Source organism: Sturnira hondurensis, unplaced genomic scaffold (genome assembly GCF_014824575.4).
Source record: "Sturnira hondurensis isolate 20B ecotype Veracruz unplaced genomic scaffold, ASM1482457v3 Scaffold0023817, whole genome shotgun sequence".
NCBI classification, from domain to species: domain Eukaryota; kingdom Metazoa; phylum Chordata; class Mammalia; order Chiroptera; family Phyllostomidae; genus Sturnira; species Sturnira hondurensis.
In genome coordinates this window covers 5,242,486-5,259,256 of record NW_028096448.1, presented here as the reverse complement: position 1 = coordinate 5,259,256, position 16,771 = coordinate 5,242,486, and the positions used below count along the sequence as shown (strand labels likewise).

Genomic DNA, 16,771 nt, shown 5'->3' with positions numbered 1-16,771 from the left:
AGCGGGGCGTCGATGGCGTAAATATGTTAAATAAAATGCCGTTGCAGTGGGTTTTTCATTTGAAAATTTTGATCTTTGGCTCTCCCTCTCGGGAGCACGCCCGTGCCCTTCCTGACGGCCGCCTCTCCCCTCCAGGCGCACAGCCGCTGCCTCTCCCCCTCCAAAGGCCCTTCTGCCTCTGCGGCTCCTCTGCTGAGCCCACACAGCCCAGCTGGCTCCCTTCTGTTACCTCTGGAACTTTCCACATAAACTTTCCCTTATAATTTGAAGAGAAGTTGACACAGACCTCTGTTTAAAGGTATCACGTGGTAAGAAAGTTTTCTTTACTTAAGATATCAAGCAGAGATAAGGAGTCAAACCCAACGCTGTTGACCTGGATTTTACGTTTCACGGAGGTGAATTGGGCTTCAGATCTTCCACAGCTGCTTCCAACGTTTCCAGTGATTTTCAACTAGTCTTCTAATAAGAAGGCACGCAAAGCTCTGGAGTACACAGCTCCTCTGACACACTGAACACCTCTCTTTTTGCTTCCCCATCTCCGGAATGTCCCACCATACCTACCATAATGGTGTGTTCTGGAAATTTGGCACGGACGAGTTTCACAAATTCCACAAAATGCTCCGAATAGCCATTGGCCACATCCAGGCAAATGAACTTAATCTGCGGCACAGCTTCCAGGATGCTGCTCATCTTTTCCAGATCACTCTCCCCACTGCCGGAACTCACGGCTATATGCTATACCAAAAATAAACCAAAAGGTACAAGACACGAACAGTGAGTAGTATTCCGAAGTCAAACCCTGCCTCCATCCATTCGCCTGCTCTGGGGACAGTACAGCGACCCTCTGAGGTGACCCTGGTCAAATACACACACAGCGGGCTGCTCATGCAACACACAGAGCAGAGCTAAAGGACTTTCATTCATTAAATTATCTAAACTTGCCCCTGCTGTCTTTCCCACCATTAAATTACATATATTCTTATCCCCGGTCCTCAGCCACAGCATCTTGCTAGTAAGCAATTTATTAACTGTTTGGGAAACCTCCTCCTTGGCATTTACTTTCCTCAAGCTGTCTGTGTGGAACTCCGAATGATGAAACTGCTGTTGCAAATTCTCCTCCTGGAGGAGAGGAGAGTCGTGAAGAGTGGAGGGGAGGCCAGTGAACTTGGGCCTCCTTACACCAACACGTGGCCATCACTCTGAGCATCTCACTTTGGGGATCTAAAACGTCTTCCTATTTTCATTTTTATTCTCAGTACAATAAAAACACAACGTGGAAACTGTGTCCCCCACTGCTGCAGATCTCACTGTTCCTATTAAAAGGTCCAGGTGTCCCAGGGTGTGAGAACAAAGGAGGCTGAAGTGATCTTTCCCAGCTGCACTTGGATGTGTTTACAGCTGAAGCCACCTCCCCCACCTCCGTGACACGCCCGCCCCCAACCTGCACAGCGCCAGCGCCCTCCAAAGCACTCATCTGCTCCTCAGAAAAAATGCTCTTTGGGAAAAGGCCTGTGTTTATTTAGCAGTATGTGCCTAACGAGACTAAGCCACAGAATTGTGCCCAGAGTCAGCATCTCACCTTCATAGGAATATTGTAAGAATAGTTTAATTTGTTATCTCTAAACCATAAGCCAGAGCACAGACACATATCAATATCCTTGTTATTCTCAGAAAACCACGATAATGTCGCTACAGCCCAGACACCCTGGGGGCGCTCCACATTGCCGATGGGACCAGTTCTGCCCACCACACACACACTCCCTTCCACAGGAGCTTTGCTACCCTTGTCTCTTCCCCTTCATTTCTGCTCGTGTTTGGCATGTGGAAGTCAGGATGAGTCAGTTTCTCTCAGGGCTCCTGAGTTTTTAACATTTCTACTTTTCAGAACAATCAGCCTTCACATGGGAGGGGGCAGGGCAGTCAGTCAAATGATCACAGTGGATTGTGAAAGCCAAGCTTCCAATGAACCACACACGCGCCGCCCCCGCCCCCCCACCCCGCCCCCGCCGATTCACTGCCTTCCCAACTTCTTACAGAGGTGAGGAGAAGAAGCGGAAAATAGTTCATCTGAACACAACACAGCAAAAAAAAAAAAAAAAAGAAGCATTCACTATTGAGCTGGAATTATTCTATCTCCCAAACCACCTTCTCACGAATGAAAATCCACACACAATCAAAGTGCAGGAAAAAGAAAAAAGCAAAAGCCAGGGCAGTCTCCGAGGGAGTGCAATATGAAGTCGTCTTTCGATCACCGATAACCTGGTCTTGGAGGATAGGGTCTCCAGTGCAGAGGGACACCCTGCTGGCACCAGCTTGGAACCGCTGGTGCACCCGGAGGGCAGGCAGGCACATTATATTGGGGCTTTTTGTTATTTTCAAACTGCCCTTTTAAAAACAAAATGACAGCTTTGTTGAGATATAATCATACCATGCAAGTCACCCATTTAAAGTGCACAATTCCAGGGCTTTTAGCACATGTGGAGCGGTGCGACATCATCACAATCAATTTCCGACCATCTCCACCCCCCCCAAAAAGTTCTCGTCTCTTGGGCCTCACCCTCCCTCAAGCCTTAGGCAACCACTAATTTACTTTCTGTCTCCACAGGTTTGCCTATTCCTGAGATTTCATGTAAACAAAAATCACGTATGTGTCCTTCCTTGTCTGGCTTTTTCACAGGGCAAAATGTTTTCAAGGTTCACCCAGCTGTAGCACGTATCTTCATAGCTGAACGATACTCCACTGCGTGAACAGGCCAGATTTCACTCATCAGCTGGTGTGTTACCGCTGGTACTAATGACTGATGAGAGAGAGGAACAAAGAGGCATGGGCAGTTGGCTTAACAGACTGGGGAACACAAACCTGCTCCATCAGGAAGCTACAGCTTTTCAAACGCCAGGGGATTACAGCATTTCTCCACCCAGGCGATTAACACTTCCTTGTCCCCCCTCGAGTACCAGATTGATGGGACAGAGGCCTGTCAGTCTAACTAAGGGATGTCAACCCACCCAAGCCTGCAGAAGCCTGGGAAGTTGATTAGTTCTTTTGAAAAGGCACCTGGTCTATCCAAACCCAAGCTAATATAATCCCAGGGGAACAAAGAAGTTCTCTCATCCCCCCTCTCTCCCCCCCCTTCTCTCTCACCCGCACTCACCCCGTGCACTCGTACACCCTCTCTCCACAGCCACGTGCCCATAGCAGCCACACAGACTCAACTACTGGAGCAGCCGGGAAAACCAGCGAAGCTACCTGGGTGGGGACTGAGACCACTTGCCTGTGGGCTCCAAAGAACTAAGCTTTAGTAGGACGCAAAAACTCTGGACACTGACTTTGGTCTTGGCCTTGCTGAGGACAGGTTGGACTCTTTCTATGATGGGAGAGAGGGAAATGAGACACTGGGCACCAGGGGGAGCTTCTCTCTCCACACGTCACAATCTCTGCAAGGGTCCTCCGAATGCTTCCTTGTGATACTGTGAAAGAACCTACAGTATTTGGCTGTGTATAATGTGCACTTTTCTCCCCAAATTTTTGAGCGAAAAATAAGGATGTGCATTATATATGGGTAGTACTAATTCTGCATCTAGATAAACATTTTTAATTCTTTTATTTTTGTGTATGTGTTAAAAGCATTGCTCTAGAAAGCAATAACAATAACCACATGCAAAATTTAGACAGAGGGGAAGGGAGAGAAACATCAGAATGTGGTTGTCTCTCATGTATGCCCTACTGGGAACCTGGTCTGCAAACCAGGCATGTGCCCTGACTGGGAATCAAATTGCTGACCCTTTGGTTTGCAGGCTGGTGCTCAATCCATTGAACCACACCAGCCAGGGCCTCTGTACAAGTTTTTATGTGGACATACATTTTTACCTCCACCGGGACTTTGCCTGAGACCAGAACTGCTGAGTCATATGGTAACTCTTATGTTTAACTGTTTTGAGGAGCTGACAAACTGTTTTCCAAAACAGCTATACAATTTTACATTTGCACCAGCAACACAGGAGGGTTCCACTCCCTCCACATTCGAGCCAACACTTGTTACTCTCTGTCTTTTGATTAGAGCCATCTTAGCTGGCATACTGTTTATTCAACTCCAAAATAACTTGTTATAATTAGATGTGTTTTTTTCCTACATCCAAAAGGAATGCTCAGACTGGACCCCTGGCAAAAAACAGAGGTCCTCCCCAAGCTCTCATAGCGCTTCACTTTTCAAGGGAAAAAAGCAGATACCCCTTGCAAGTAAATCCTACTATTTTCAAAACAGGATACAGAACAGGTTCCCTTAGCCAATCCCCTGCAATGATGAAGGGCTAGGGAACCACAACTGCATTTCCCCAGGACCTCTCAGGTGCCTGTGTGTCTACCTGCTGCTGATTCTAATCTTTTTGACAACCCCAAAGATTTTCCATCCTCTGCAACAAATGTAATAGTCATACCTGCAGGCATTCTGGGTGATTAGCGGCAAAGTGCTTCCAGTCATCCAGCGTGTAATGCTTATGAATTGCTGTAAACATGGAGTGCTAGGAAACAAAACGGCAACATTAGGGTAAAACGTCAAGTGCACCTCCTTCATCCATGAGGCTGAGGGTGAGCCAACCACACAAAAGCATCATCGGGTATTCCTGTCAGTCGTGTTGAACTAACTAGCTTTGAATATGCTCCTAGGAGCCAAAAGCAGACAAAGGTTACACTAGTGAAATCACAAAAAAGGTGTTCCATCCTGATCAGACAATACGGCAGTCAGGACGTAGGCAGTTCTGCCAAAACGCAGAGGAAGGAAAAGGGTGAGTTCTCAGCCCTGTCCCCACTCAGCACCTGCATTAGGCCAAGAGCGGGTCCCCCAAATTCTGCTTTGCTGGCCCAAAAGAACCTCAACTTATACCTCAAAACTTGTCCTTGTGTTCACACCCTCACCAATTCTTGCTGAAAGCTAAACCCATCAGCAGTTGGTTTGGGGATCTAAGGAAAGGAACTATATAAATTGTCATTTTAATTGATGACTATGGATCCGGTATTCACGGAGTACCTACCTTGTTCAAGCAGTTTGCAACATTGTTTCATTCACTTCCCAGAACAACTTTGTACAATAATATTCACTTTGTGGACAGAAAAGGAGTGTAAGAAGTCAAAATTCAGCCAGTCAGAGAAAGACAAGCACCATGCGATTTCGCTCGTATGTGGAATCTGATGAGCAAAATAAACTAACAAACAAACTAGAAACAGACTCACAGGCAGAGAGCAGAATGACAGCTGTCAGAGGGGAGAGGGGTGGCAGGGCTGCGCGACAAAGATAAAGGGATTAAGCAAAAACAAAAACAAAAAACAAAAAACTTCATGGACACAGATAACAGCAAGGTGTTTTCCAGAGGGCAGGTGGGTGGGGGAGACAGAAGAGGGTAAAGGCGGGGATAAATGGTGATGGAAAGAGACTTGACTTGAGGTAGTGAACACACAGTACAATATATAGATGATGTATTATAGAATTGTACACCTGGAACTTAAGTAATTTTACTAACCAATGTCACCCCAATAAATTCAATTTTTTAAAAATGTTCATTTAAAAACAATTTAACAAATGCTTGGCCAGTAAGGGGCAACGGCCAGCACCAAACTCAAACCTGACTGCAGACCTCAGGCTCCTGCCCGGGTATCAGGGCCTCTCACCCAACTTCCCTGGGTCTGTTTCTCCATCCAGTTTCCCATCTAGAATCTATGGCTTTATCACCTTGCGCTACTCAGTGGGGCCCAGAAATAGAAAATCACAGTGCCCACACGTGCTTAGCTGTTTCAGTGTACACTGTCTCAGTAATTGGGGGTCTTAATTAATTGGGAGCCTTCCCATTCATGGGGAAAAGGGAAGAACATAACACGTATGTTTTTTGTGGACTCATAATCTGATATGTGAATTAATCAGGGCTATTTATTGCACCCCAATTCCACCCACTTTTACATGGACACGTAATTCATTAGTACCAATGGCAGGTCACAGAGCAAAGCAAGGAAAAGATGAGGAAAAGAAACACAAATTCCTTTAGCAATTAATTTATTGGGCTCTAGCTCAAAGCTCAGTGGGGGCTGAAGGCTGGCAGATAATACAACTAACGATCATGGAGTCAGACAGACCACAACCTATGCCATTTTTTGAGCTCATAATTTGTTTGAAGATCTTCCTTCTAATCACTGGCTAATAGCTCCCAGCACCTCCTGGGGTTAGACTTGCTGCCCACAGTGAGAAGCTCTTTTAACTAATTGGATTTATTTTTTCACTTGGCAGGATCATCAGTGGAAATAGATACATACACCCTGTGCCTAGGGCAAGCAAATGATGACACGTAGGATGAATGAAGTGCATTGCACCCAGGACACAGCTGCATGAGATGAAGGTCTTACCCACAAAAGGCTTTTCCTTTATTTTTCCCAAGGAGAGAATATCGGCTTCTCCACTGATAGGAAATGAATTACTTACTAACTGGCTAAAAGGGACCTTGAGCTTGGACTGTAACCTGCCAGTGTAAACTGAGAGGCACATCTCTTATTCTGGGTTTGAATCTCGACTCTGTCTCTACTTAGCTGGATGCCCTCGGCCAAGTTACCTCTCCTCTCACTCTCTGCCTCAGTTTCCCCATCTGCAAAAGGAACCTACCTGGTGAAGCTGTGACATTATATCCAGTGTTTGGCACATAAGTGCTCAATACATGTTTTCTACATATACTGCAATAAATGCTACAGTGCAGACTATACACGAAGCAGTCTGTCTCCATGTAAAGGCACTTGCCCTCTTCTTATCAGTGTAGTACGGCACTCGGCTAACTATAATATGGCACAATGTCCAACTTCTTTCTGTATCTCTAACTTCCAAAACTGTCAGGGGTGTCTTCAAGGAAGAAACGGATGTGGCTCTAGAACATCTCATTGAATGCCAAGTCCAGACTCCACCCATCATTGCTGACTGAAAAGGGGGAAGAAAAAAGTGACTCCAACAACATTCAAACTCAGAACGAAGTAGTCTGGCCACAGCCATGGACCCAAGTGTCTCCCTCTTCGGGATGTCTGAGCAAGTCCAGGGGGGGGTCCTGACAAACCCCCAGCGTGAGCAGCAGGGGGAAAAGCCCAACAGCCTACCTGTGCCATCACGGCTGCCATCTCAAATGTCCCCACGGTGTCCATGTTGGCCACAATGATGGGAATCCCTGAGTAGGTCTGCTTTGAGTTCCGAAACGTGAAGGTACGCTCAAGATCCACCTATCGGCACAAAAGGGAGAAGACATGGTTTGCTCTTCGCCTAATTTGTGCAGAGTTTACAGAGTCTGAAGCAAGTGGGACGTGCACTAGGAAGTGTATGCCCCTTAGTCCATGGATTCTCTTTAGCCAAATGTTCCAAAAACAGGAAAGTCCCTGAGGAAACCAAGTGATGCGCTGCTATCCAAGCCTCTGCCATCCCACGGCCACCCTCTGTCCCCAGCCTGGTCCATCCCAGCCCAACATACCCACATGCATGTCGTCGGCCCCCACTTCCAAGCACTGGAGAAACAGTTTCCCTTCTCAGAAAATCCACTCCACTCAGAAAAACCCCTGCCAACCATGGCCCTCCCTTTAATCCTCACCTTCCACTCCAAATTCACCCTGCAGTGAGCTGTAAACCATGAATTCCTTACCCTTTCAACCTGCTCAGCTGTTCTCTAATTAGGACCATCTTTCAAAGAGCTGGGCGAGTACACTGCAGCCATATGTCTGCACATAAACGCTTGTTCCTCTGACTCGCCAGCAGGTGGAGGGAGGGCCCTCTAATTCTATTTTAACTGCATCCTCAGGCCACGTAGGACTAACTCTGCTACCAGGAGAGCTAGGCCACGACAGTGGGTTCAGCCAAAGCAGGGGACCAGGAGGTGCTCACCAACAGCCAGCAGAGTCACAATCACTTCTTTGACCCAGGGCAGATCCCAGGCCTGGCTGTTCGCAGATGCGATCCTGGCTCCCTCCTGCCATGTTCTGATCACACAGAGGCCACCCCCTGCAGGATCCACCTCCCAGACTGGTTTCTGGCTGGGTTCAGACAATGGGGTCACTAAGTAGCCAACGGGGGGAGAGTTAGGAAGTTGGGAGGAAAGAGCCTGTGTGTGGTCAGGGTAGTTCTCCCAGAACCCTCCGCCCTGACCCACAGGATCTTAGTTCCAGCTTTCACAGGGTGATCCTAGCCCCCAGGCCTCAGTAAGATCCCCTTCGCCCCTTTGGAAGTGGTTCCTCACTGCTGCCAATCGCCGCGGTGCCTCAGTATCTCATTGGGCATCTCAGCAGTGTCAGGGTATCTTGCATTAAATTCCCTGTTTTAAATAGTTAGCACTCTTTGCTTCCTTGGCTGGACCCTGATGGTTACAGACCCCAAGGACAACCTGCGAGAGGAACACAGGTGTGAATCTTCCGCTTCTGAAATAAGCTGGATCTCCCTACACTAATCCTGGCTTTGAGAGTACACCAGCAGTAATCATTGCCTACGAGGGTTTAACTAGTCCCTTATTTTATTCTTTTTCATTCCAGACAAGTTTCACTTTGCAGTCAACACGTCAAAAAAACAGCATGGGACACTTCAGGCTTCCTCAGCTTTTCCTGTCTCTTGCTTCTCCACACAGGACTCTCTGTCCACGAGGCTTCCCGGGAGAGTGATGTCATAAAGTATGTCCACACTGGCCTGACACAGCAACCACTAGGGGAAATGAAAAACTGTCACTGCCTGAGCATTATGGGGCGGGCCATCCCTTTCTCAACTTCCTCATTATGATTCTTGATTCTACTTCAGTGAAAGCAAGTTATATTTAAATTATGAACTATAATTGCCAGGGTCTATTTGTTGCAACCTTCTGTGCTACTCATGGCCCCAGCATTTTCACTTCCCAGGCTTAAAATAATTAGAATTCCTTGGTCTCAAATTACTCTTACACTACTCCCAAGATGCACTAGAAGAGATGCTACACTGTACACCCAGCTGAGCTCACAGTGGGGTTTTCCTGGCAGGCCAAAACCTATCAGCAGTACGCACACACACGCCACAAAATACCCTGCAGCTTTTCACGGAAAAGGTCAGCCTCAGCAATGAACTCTCCCCCTCAATGCCAGTCTTCTCCATGCGGCAGATCCTATGCAATCCTTAATTCTAAAAATGATAAATGAAGTTATCTTCTCAACCTAATCCACATACACACCCAACAGAGCAGCTGTTCCCTGAGAGAGGCATCTGAACTATTCCAGCCTCCCAGGAACCAACATGGCACCCACAAATTCTCACTCTGCTAATCTGATTTGAAAGGAAACGTAAAGTAATAAACCACCCGACCCCAACCTCAAAAGTACATATTTCTGCAGCTCTTTACACATACCTTCATTAACGTCAGCCAACATCAGTGGACCCGAAAGCACAAATGGAGGCCCCTACCACACGTCTAAATACCTCAAGTTTATAAAGCAAGCTAACAAGGTGCTGTGTACATTTTGTCCTGTCCTCCTACCTTAACAAACACAATTTCACTACTGACCTGGAAAGCACCAGAACACAATGTCACAGGGAGCCAGCCTGGGTGGGCAGTCCACATCCCCTCCTCTTCCCACCCAAATCTTTGTGTGCACACCCCGGTCCTCACATTAAGTCCCGTGCACACACACACCTCCACTCTGACAAACGCCTGCCACTTGGGCCACTCTCCGGGGTTCGAGGCCAGCGTACCAGCAGCACAGATGGCCCTTGAGAAAACACACCTGCGGGGGAGGACCTAGAAGGCCTTGGAACCATCTCCAAGTCAAGAGCACAGAGAAATCCAGTGTCCTGAGAACCTAAAGAAGGGCCTGGAAGCAACAGCACAGCCCACAGGCCCTGTCCAGCAAGGAGGGGTCAGGGGACCCTTTTGCCTAGATGTGTGGATGGTACTAATTAAAGCAATTCTCTTAGTGATTGTGTTGTTCATTATCTGTGTCACCTGTAGATCATTATGTCTAAGTACAGGGACAATGCCTCCTGTCCTTGTAGTCCTGCTGGATCACAAGTGGAATAATCTGGTCAAGGGGCAAGACTAATGTCGTTCTGGCCCCCAGACTTTCTCAAGCAATGATCTGTGGGCCCAGGGTGCCCTCTGGATGTGCTCTGTCCCCTGGAACCACCCACTCTCAGCAGAAGCACATGCAACTGCGCATAACCAGAGAGCCACAGGCTCCCACAAATGGAAAGGGTTCCCACGGCCAGTCCAGAGCATCCTCGCACAGGTGAGCATCATCATAGGACGATGTCCAAAACACACATGCTTGGGCTGCCTCTGTCGTCATAAATCAGAACGTTGGTGTTGGAGACAAGCTGTGTATTTTTTGGAGAGTCTTCCTAGATGATTCAGAGGCATCCATGAATAACAAGTCTAGTCAAACTCTCATGTTAAGAGCAAGCTGTTATGGTTTGTGTCTCCTCCTAAAGATGTTAAAGTCCTAACCAATGACCTTGTTGAGAAATAGGGTCTTTGCAGGTGATCAAGGTAAAATGAGGTCATCAGGGTGGGCCCATTCCACTATGACTGGTGTTCTTTTAAGAGGGGAAAACTTGGACACGGAAACACAGAAAGAGAGGCTATCATGTGAAGATGAGGGCAGAGATCAGGGTGAGGCATCTACAAGCCAAGGAACACCTAAGATTCCCTGTGAACAACCACAGAGAGAGAGGCCTGGGACAGATTCTCCCTCACAGCCCTCAGAAGGAACCAACTCTGCCAACATCCTATCTGGGACGTCGGCCTCCAGAACTGTGAGACAACAAGTATCTTCTGTGTGAGCCTCCCAGTTCCTGCTGCTTTGTTACAACAGCCTCGGGAAACTGATCGGGGGGCACAGGTAATAAAATAACCTGTAAAGACCTTGGACTGTACCCAGATTTCCCTTTTCCCAGCCCTATATCCTCCCCATCCGCCATGTCTCATCCCCCGCTATGGCTTGCTCAGGCTGGACCAGAACGCTTCTCACGAGACCACTGGTGGAAAATTACCACAGAATTGCAAGGAGACATGGCACTCACTGTGTCGTGTCATGCTTCTTGTCCTGCGACAAGTGGCCAGTTTTCCAATGCAAATTCTCCTCGATACCTGACTTCCAGAGTCAGAGTTGCATTAAGTTTTTGTTTTACTCTTTTAAAGAAAATTGTTACTACCATAAGGACTACTAAGTTGACACATCTGAGCCAGAAATGCGTCCTGAAAAAGAACTGCTCAGGGAATCAAGGGCGTGCAGGCTCCAGGTCTATCAGATAAAGACAAGCTCTTGCCTCAGTCAACAAACGTCATGCCCCTCCCACAGCCCTGTGGCACTTTATTCTTGTGTGCAGGGGCTTGGGAAGACAAGGCAGTGAAGGGACAGCCAGTTGAGAAATGAAGGTCACCCATCTGGTACAAATGCTGTAAGGCCACCTGGGCCATTTCCACCTGTACCCCCGGCCTCTGGAAGGTGACTTCAAATTCATTTTATGTGACACTTGTAGAAATGCCCTAACAGGAACACTCCAACTTCCAAGTGGGACATCAATTTCTCTCCCTTTCCTGTTTCGCAGGCCTAGCTCAAAGCCAAACTGTTTCATTAATCAATTTTATCAGTGGTCAAAACTCTCCCTTCTTAGCCAGACTCTGCTCTCATGGAGAATGTTTTCCATCCTGCCTCCACTCAGATCTGCTCTCTGGTTCAGCTCAGAGTCGGTCATTTACCAGTCACTTATGATCCAGCTTCGAAACTGCATTCAGGTATGACTGCCAGAGGGTATACACGTGGCTTTTATCTGATCGCGCAAGGAAAGTTTTTCATCTGCTGACAAAAACATTTCAGGCATCCGCAAGCAAACTGAGAAAACACTGAGAGGGGACGAGAAGCCTGACTAGATCTAGGCCTAACTACATCCCTCAGCACCAGTGAAGCAGGCAGTCAGGTTTCAGGGGCAGCCAGCCAGGCAGCTGCCTGGGACACCAGGAAGCTGAACCATTACAGGAACCAACTGGAAAGGTAATGCCAGTCAGCTCAGGTTTCCAGGCACAGAGCTGGCAACCCTCCACAAAAGTAGAAATATGAAAACCTTTCCCAAGGACATAGAGTTCTCATTGCAATGTGTACATGTAGCTGGTAAGGCGCTATCAGAGGCCGGGACATTAATAGTTTCCATCAGTCCAAATTATGAAACCAAATGACATCATACTATTCCTAGGAAAGAGCAATTCATTCTATTACATAAATTCAAAATGCTTTACCTTCTCAAGATGTTTCCTGGTTCAGAAAATACATACAATATATCCCTGTTTTAAATATATAATTTTTCTTAATGGTTTCTCTCTAGGTGAATTCTGAACAAATATTTAAAGAACATTGAGGCCACCAAATTACGAGTCTGCCTAGAATCCCCACATCTCGTCTTGGTCTGGCCTTTGGTACTGACCACAGCTTATACTTGGGGAAGGCCAGGCCAGCCATGCAAACTGTCTATTTTTCTTTCTTGAGTCTGCCCTGCTCTTCAGCCCCAAAAGAACATGATGAGGGACAGGCACAGAGTCATCCACCCTAGGCTAGCATAATAAGGGTTAACCACTCCTCCGCTGCCTTCTCCAGTCCTGTCCTGTCCCATCCTCGCTGGCTGCAGCCTGCCAACCCTCCTGCTTGAGGTGAGGTGACTTGGTTCTGGTCACTGGCTAAAGCACTGCTTGAGGCCTCTCTAATCCAAACAAGCCCCTGGCTGGCAGCACCAGGGCCTGCAGCTGGGCCTGGGCATGGGGGGCGGGGCGGCAGCCCACCGATTTATTTATGGTCTTTAGAGTGGAGCATAAGAAATAGTGCACTGGCTCAGCCTCCTCCAGCTTATTTCTGCGGCCCCAGCCTTCGGACCAGGTCCAGCTTCCTCACCTGCCTCTGGCTGTCAGCAGACCAGACAAAGTCATTGTCACCAGCGCACACCACTCCATGGAACTCTGCCTTTCTATGCAGCCAGTTTACCCTTCAGAGTTTGACCTTCCTCCTCCCCAGCAGGGGCATCCCTAACCTCATCCGGAGGCTATTTCCAGCCCAGTGTCCACCTGTTCTTCAGGCTTAGATCCAGTTTGCCACCCAGCCCCAAGCTTGCACCCCAGTGCTCTCAGCTTCTCTAGGACTGAACTGGACGTTAGTTGTCCAGTTAAGGAGGGGCACCACCAGGCACAAGTCCCCAGGCTCACTCCCAGCATGGTCACTGAAATGCAGAAAGTACACCCTTTATTTTTGTCCTGAAGTTTCCCAGTTTTTCAGTTATCTTAAAGAAATTCCATTGCTGGATCTGACTCTCAACCAACTGCAGTTTTCGGCCGAGACAACGCCAAAATCACAAGGATCTTCCCTCGTTTTTCCTCTCCTTTCATCATCTGGCTGCACTATGTCCTCTTCTCCCTAAATGCACCCACCGGGCCTCCCCACGCTTTCTCACCACTTGGCCACTTCATCTTTGCTCCTCTAGGGTCTAGTTCTAAAGCGTACTTCCTCTGCCCAAACCTGCCAGTGGGATTCAGAATTGTAGGCCCCAGCTGGACCCCTTGAAGACACCTCCTGTCCTGGCAGGGAACCAGCTGGCGTTTCCTTCCTCAATTGGTGGAGAGGGAGCGGGCACAGGGGGTAGGCACCCCTGCCACTCTCGGACACAGAAAAGCTGGAATGGTATTACCACAATGCACCGCCTTCCACCTCCCACCTCCCCAGCGCCACCCCGGAAAACATCCCACCCCATTTCGGCTTTCAAAGAGCAAGAGCCCCACCTCTGATCGGCTCCTGAGGCTGCTTCGCTTAGGTCGGAGCAGGACATCCTTGAAGTCCAGCTTGAGGTCGGCATCAATGCGGGGCATGGTGAGAGAGGCGAGCAGCCTGAGGCCAGCAGCTCCTTCCCCAGCCGGAGATGTCCCCGAAGCGGCCCAGGGGACTTGGACACAGGGGGCGAGGAAGTGTGGTGGAGCGTGGGCCCCGTGCAGGGCACGGATGCGGGAATGAGGGAGATGAGAGGGATGAGGTTCGAAAGCCTGAGCTCGCAGGGGCGGGTGCGCGCGCTGCGCCCTTATGGCCGCTGGCACCCCTGTGGTGCTCCGCCCACCTTCACTCGGTGGCCTAGCCCCGCCCCGGCGCCAAGCTCCAGACTGAAAAGAGGAAGGGGAGGTCCGGCAGGTTAGAGATACACCAGCAGCTATAAAGTCCGCTGCTTGTGTGACACTTGTAACGAGCCCCTCCCTTCCCTCCCAGCCCTCCATTTAAAATCCATTTCATTGTGGCGCTAGCTTTGGCGCTGAAGGGGAGGAAGCAGGCACGCACACCCTCTTGTCTGTCACCCAGGACGCCCCCCATAGGGAGGAGAGACTTGACCTGTGAGAGCCTTACCCAGGGGAAAGGTCACTGTTGAGAGGTTTTGCTTCTTTCTCTAGTTTCAAGCCCGGTGTGCCTACCAGGCGCTGAGTCACACCTTCACATGCCAAAATATAAGAAGCCTTTGGGAATCCAAATAGAATTAAGGAAAAGAGTATGGGTGGATAAATCTGTTTAGCAGTAATGAGACTGTTGAAACAATTTTTGAATTTCAGGGGTGGGTTGGTTGGTTGTTTTTAATAATGAGCAGTGAAGTCCATATTCATCACAGATGCTGGGATTGAACGGCCCCCTGAATCCCCTCTCTGAGGGTTACCAGTGATGTTAGTTTATTTTTAATTCACTTGTTGGCCTTCAGAGCCTTTGGGAGTTTAGGAATGTGCTTAAGTGTTTGGCCTGTACTTTACCATTCATTCCCCCAACAACCCAATGAAGAAGGAGCCATTTTTCAGATTAGGAAGATGAGGCTCCTTTACATGAAATACCTTGCCTGTAGTCCCAGTAAAAGACGTAAATACCTCAGTCCTTAACACACAATACAAATTTAAATAAACCACTTCTGCCCTGGGACCTTTCTCTGCCTGATGCAAAAGCCTGGCCCCACCTACTTCTAGATGAAGGGAGTCACTCAATTTCCTTAAACCTGTTTTCTCATAGGTTAAAAAAAGAGGGAAAGAAAAAGACAATGCTGTCCTCTCCCCAGAATTATATTGTGTGTGTGTGTGTGTGTGTGCTAAGGCACATGCATACACATGGACATACACAATGCAAATCCCATAGTTGCTCAATAAACAGTAGCTATTTATATAGGGGGTCACATGTTACAGTATGTGCATTAAGCTTTATAGCCTCAGACTAGATTGCTAACTGCTCAAATGCAGAACTCTGATATTTTCAGTTGTCTGCAGCCTGGAACTGTTCTCAATGAACTCATATTGTGTATGGCTTACTGTAAAGACACAACACAATATTCATTTAACACAAATGTCTTCAAATGATAAAGGTTATAGAAGAAGAAAAGTAATATTGCTTTTATCTGTCTAAATTCTTTGCCCTGGCTGGTGTAGCTCAATGGACTCAGCGCGGGCCTGAGAATCAAAGGATCACAGCTGGATTCCCAGTCAGGGCACATGCCTGGGTTGCAGGCCAGTTCCCATCAGGGGACACACAAGAGGCAACCATACATTGGTATTTCTCTCCCTCTCACCTTCCTTTCCCCTCTAAAGATAAATAAAATCTTTAAAAAATAAAAAATAAATTCTTCCAGCAGGTCTAATAATCAAATTAACATGAGATAGGTCAACAGGAGAAAATAACCAAATTTATTATATATGTACATATAGGGGCTTCATGAGACCGTGGGATTCAAGGACAGATTGAATGAAGCCTTAAGACTTATAAATTGGCGTTGTGGTTGGGAGTTCAAAGGGCAAGAAGGCACTCCACATGGAGATGGAAGAGCATATGTTTAGTGACTACATGTTTGCTGGGCCACCTGTAACAATGGAGGGTAACACTGTGATGTTACCCTCCCTTCCAGGAGCAGGCCCTCTTAAATTCTTGTGGGCAATTAGGAAGAAGTTCAAAGGTTTTTTCCCTTGTATTTTGTTTCTTAAAAATAACCAATATAAAATAGCCCATATCCCAAAGAAGCATATTTTGGAGTGGCAAGGTCTTAGCCCATCCCATTTGCTCACGTAATCTTTGTCTCACAGGAAGTCCTTGAAGTTTCATGGAAGGAAATGAAAGTTGTCAGAGAGGGAATAAAAGTAACCACAGTAAGTCCAACCAACAAAAACTTATGAGTCTTATCAAATCACTAGGAGCTAGGCAGATGTGCTGCTTATTTCCAAAGTAGTGAGGGAACCTAATGCTGATCTTGAGTTCCTAATTAAAAACAAAATAAAGGCAACATACAATTACTATATGGTATGATTATTTAAAAATTATTCTAGCAAAAGGGAGAAGAACATAGCATTGTTAGGCGTCTGCCTGTGGTACGGTACAGGGGTGAGTGAGGGCTTTATATTTATTGTTAGAACACTGATTCAAAGGAAAAGCATCCTTACCTTGAACTTGCTCATGTACCTCTCCTCTTGGTTTCCTGCCCACTCTCTTCCTATTAGAACAAAAACACAGCTGACATTGCACCTTACGTTCCTTCTCCTTGTGGAATATTTCATCATATCTGCTCTCTTCTCAGGCACAAAACCACATTCTTTATGGGGTCAACATAAGCCCCTGATTCTCCACACCAGACTAGACTCCTTTATGTGTCCATTGCACCGTCTACATAAGCCTGCTGTACTTCTTACACTAATAATAATAATAATAATAACAAAAGTCACTTCTCAGTACAAGGACTTCCCCTAAAATTTCTGACTGACTAGACAAAGCCAT

The 16,771-nt window shown here is 47.5% G+C and overlaps 1 protein-coding gene across 1 annotated transcript in view; it reads right to left on the bottom strand.

Annotated features, from left to right (window-relative positions):
- Positions 1 to 14,100, bottom strand: part of GMPR (guanosine monophosphate reductase) — a 38,838-nt gene extending 24,738 nt beyond the window's left edge. Inside the window, exons 1-4 of the mRNA XM_037037892.1 lie at positions 13,777 to 14,100; positions 7,121 to 7,240; positions 4,435 to 4,518; positions 562 to 735 (exon numbers count right to left, since the gene is read on the bottom strand). Of these exons, the coding sequence (XP_036893787.1) occupies positions 562 to 735; positions 4,435 to 4,518; positions 7,121 to 7,240; positions 13,777 to 13,863 (465 nt within the window). The 5' untranslated portion in view covers positions 13,864 to 14,100. The remainder of the gene's footprint in view (positions 1 to 561; positions 736 to 4,434; positions 4,519 to 7,120; positions 7,241 to 13,776) is intronic.
- Between the last annotated feature and the right edge of the window lie 2,671 nt (positions 14,101 to 16,771).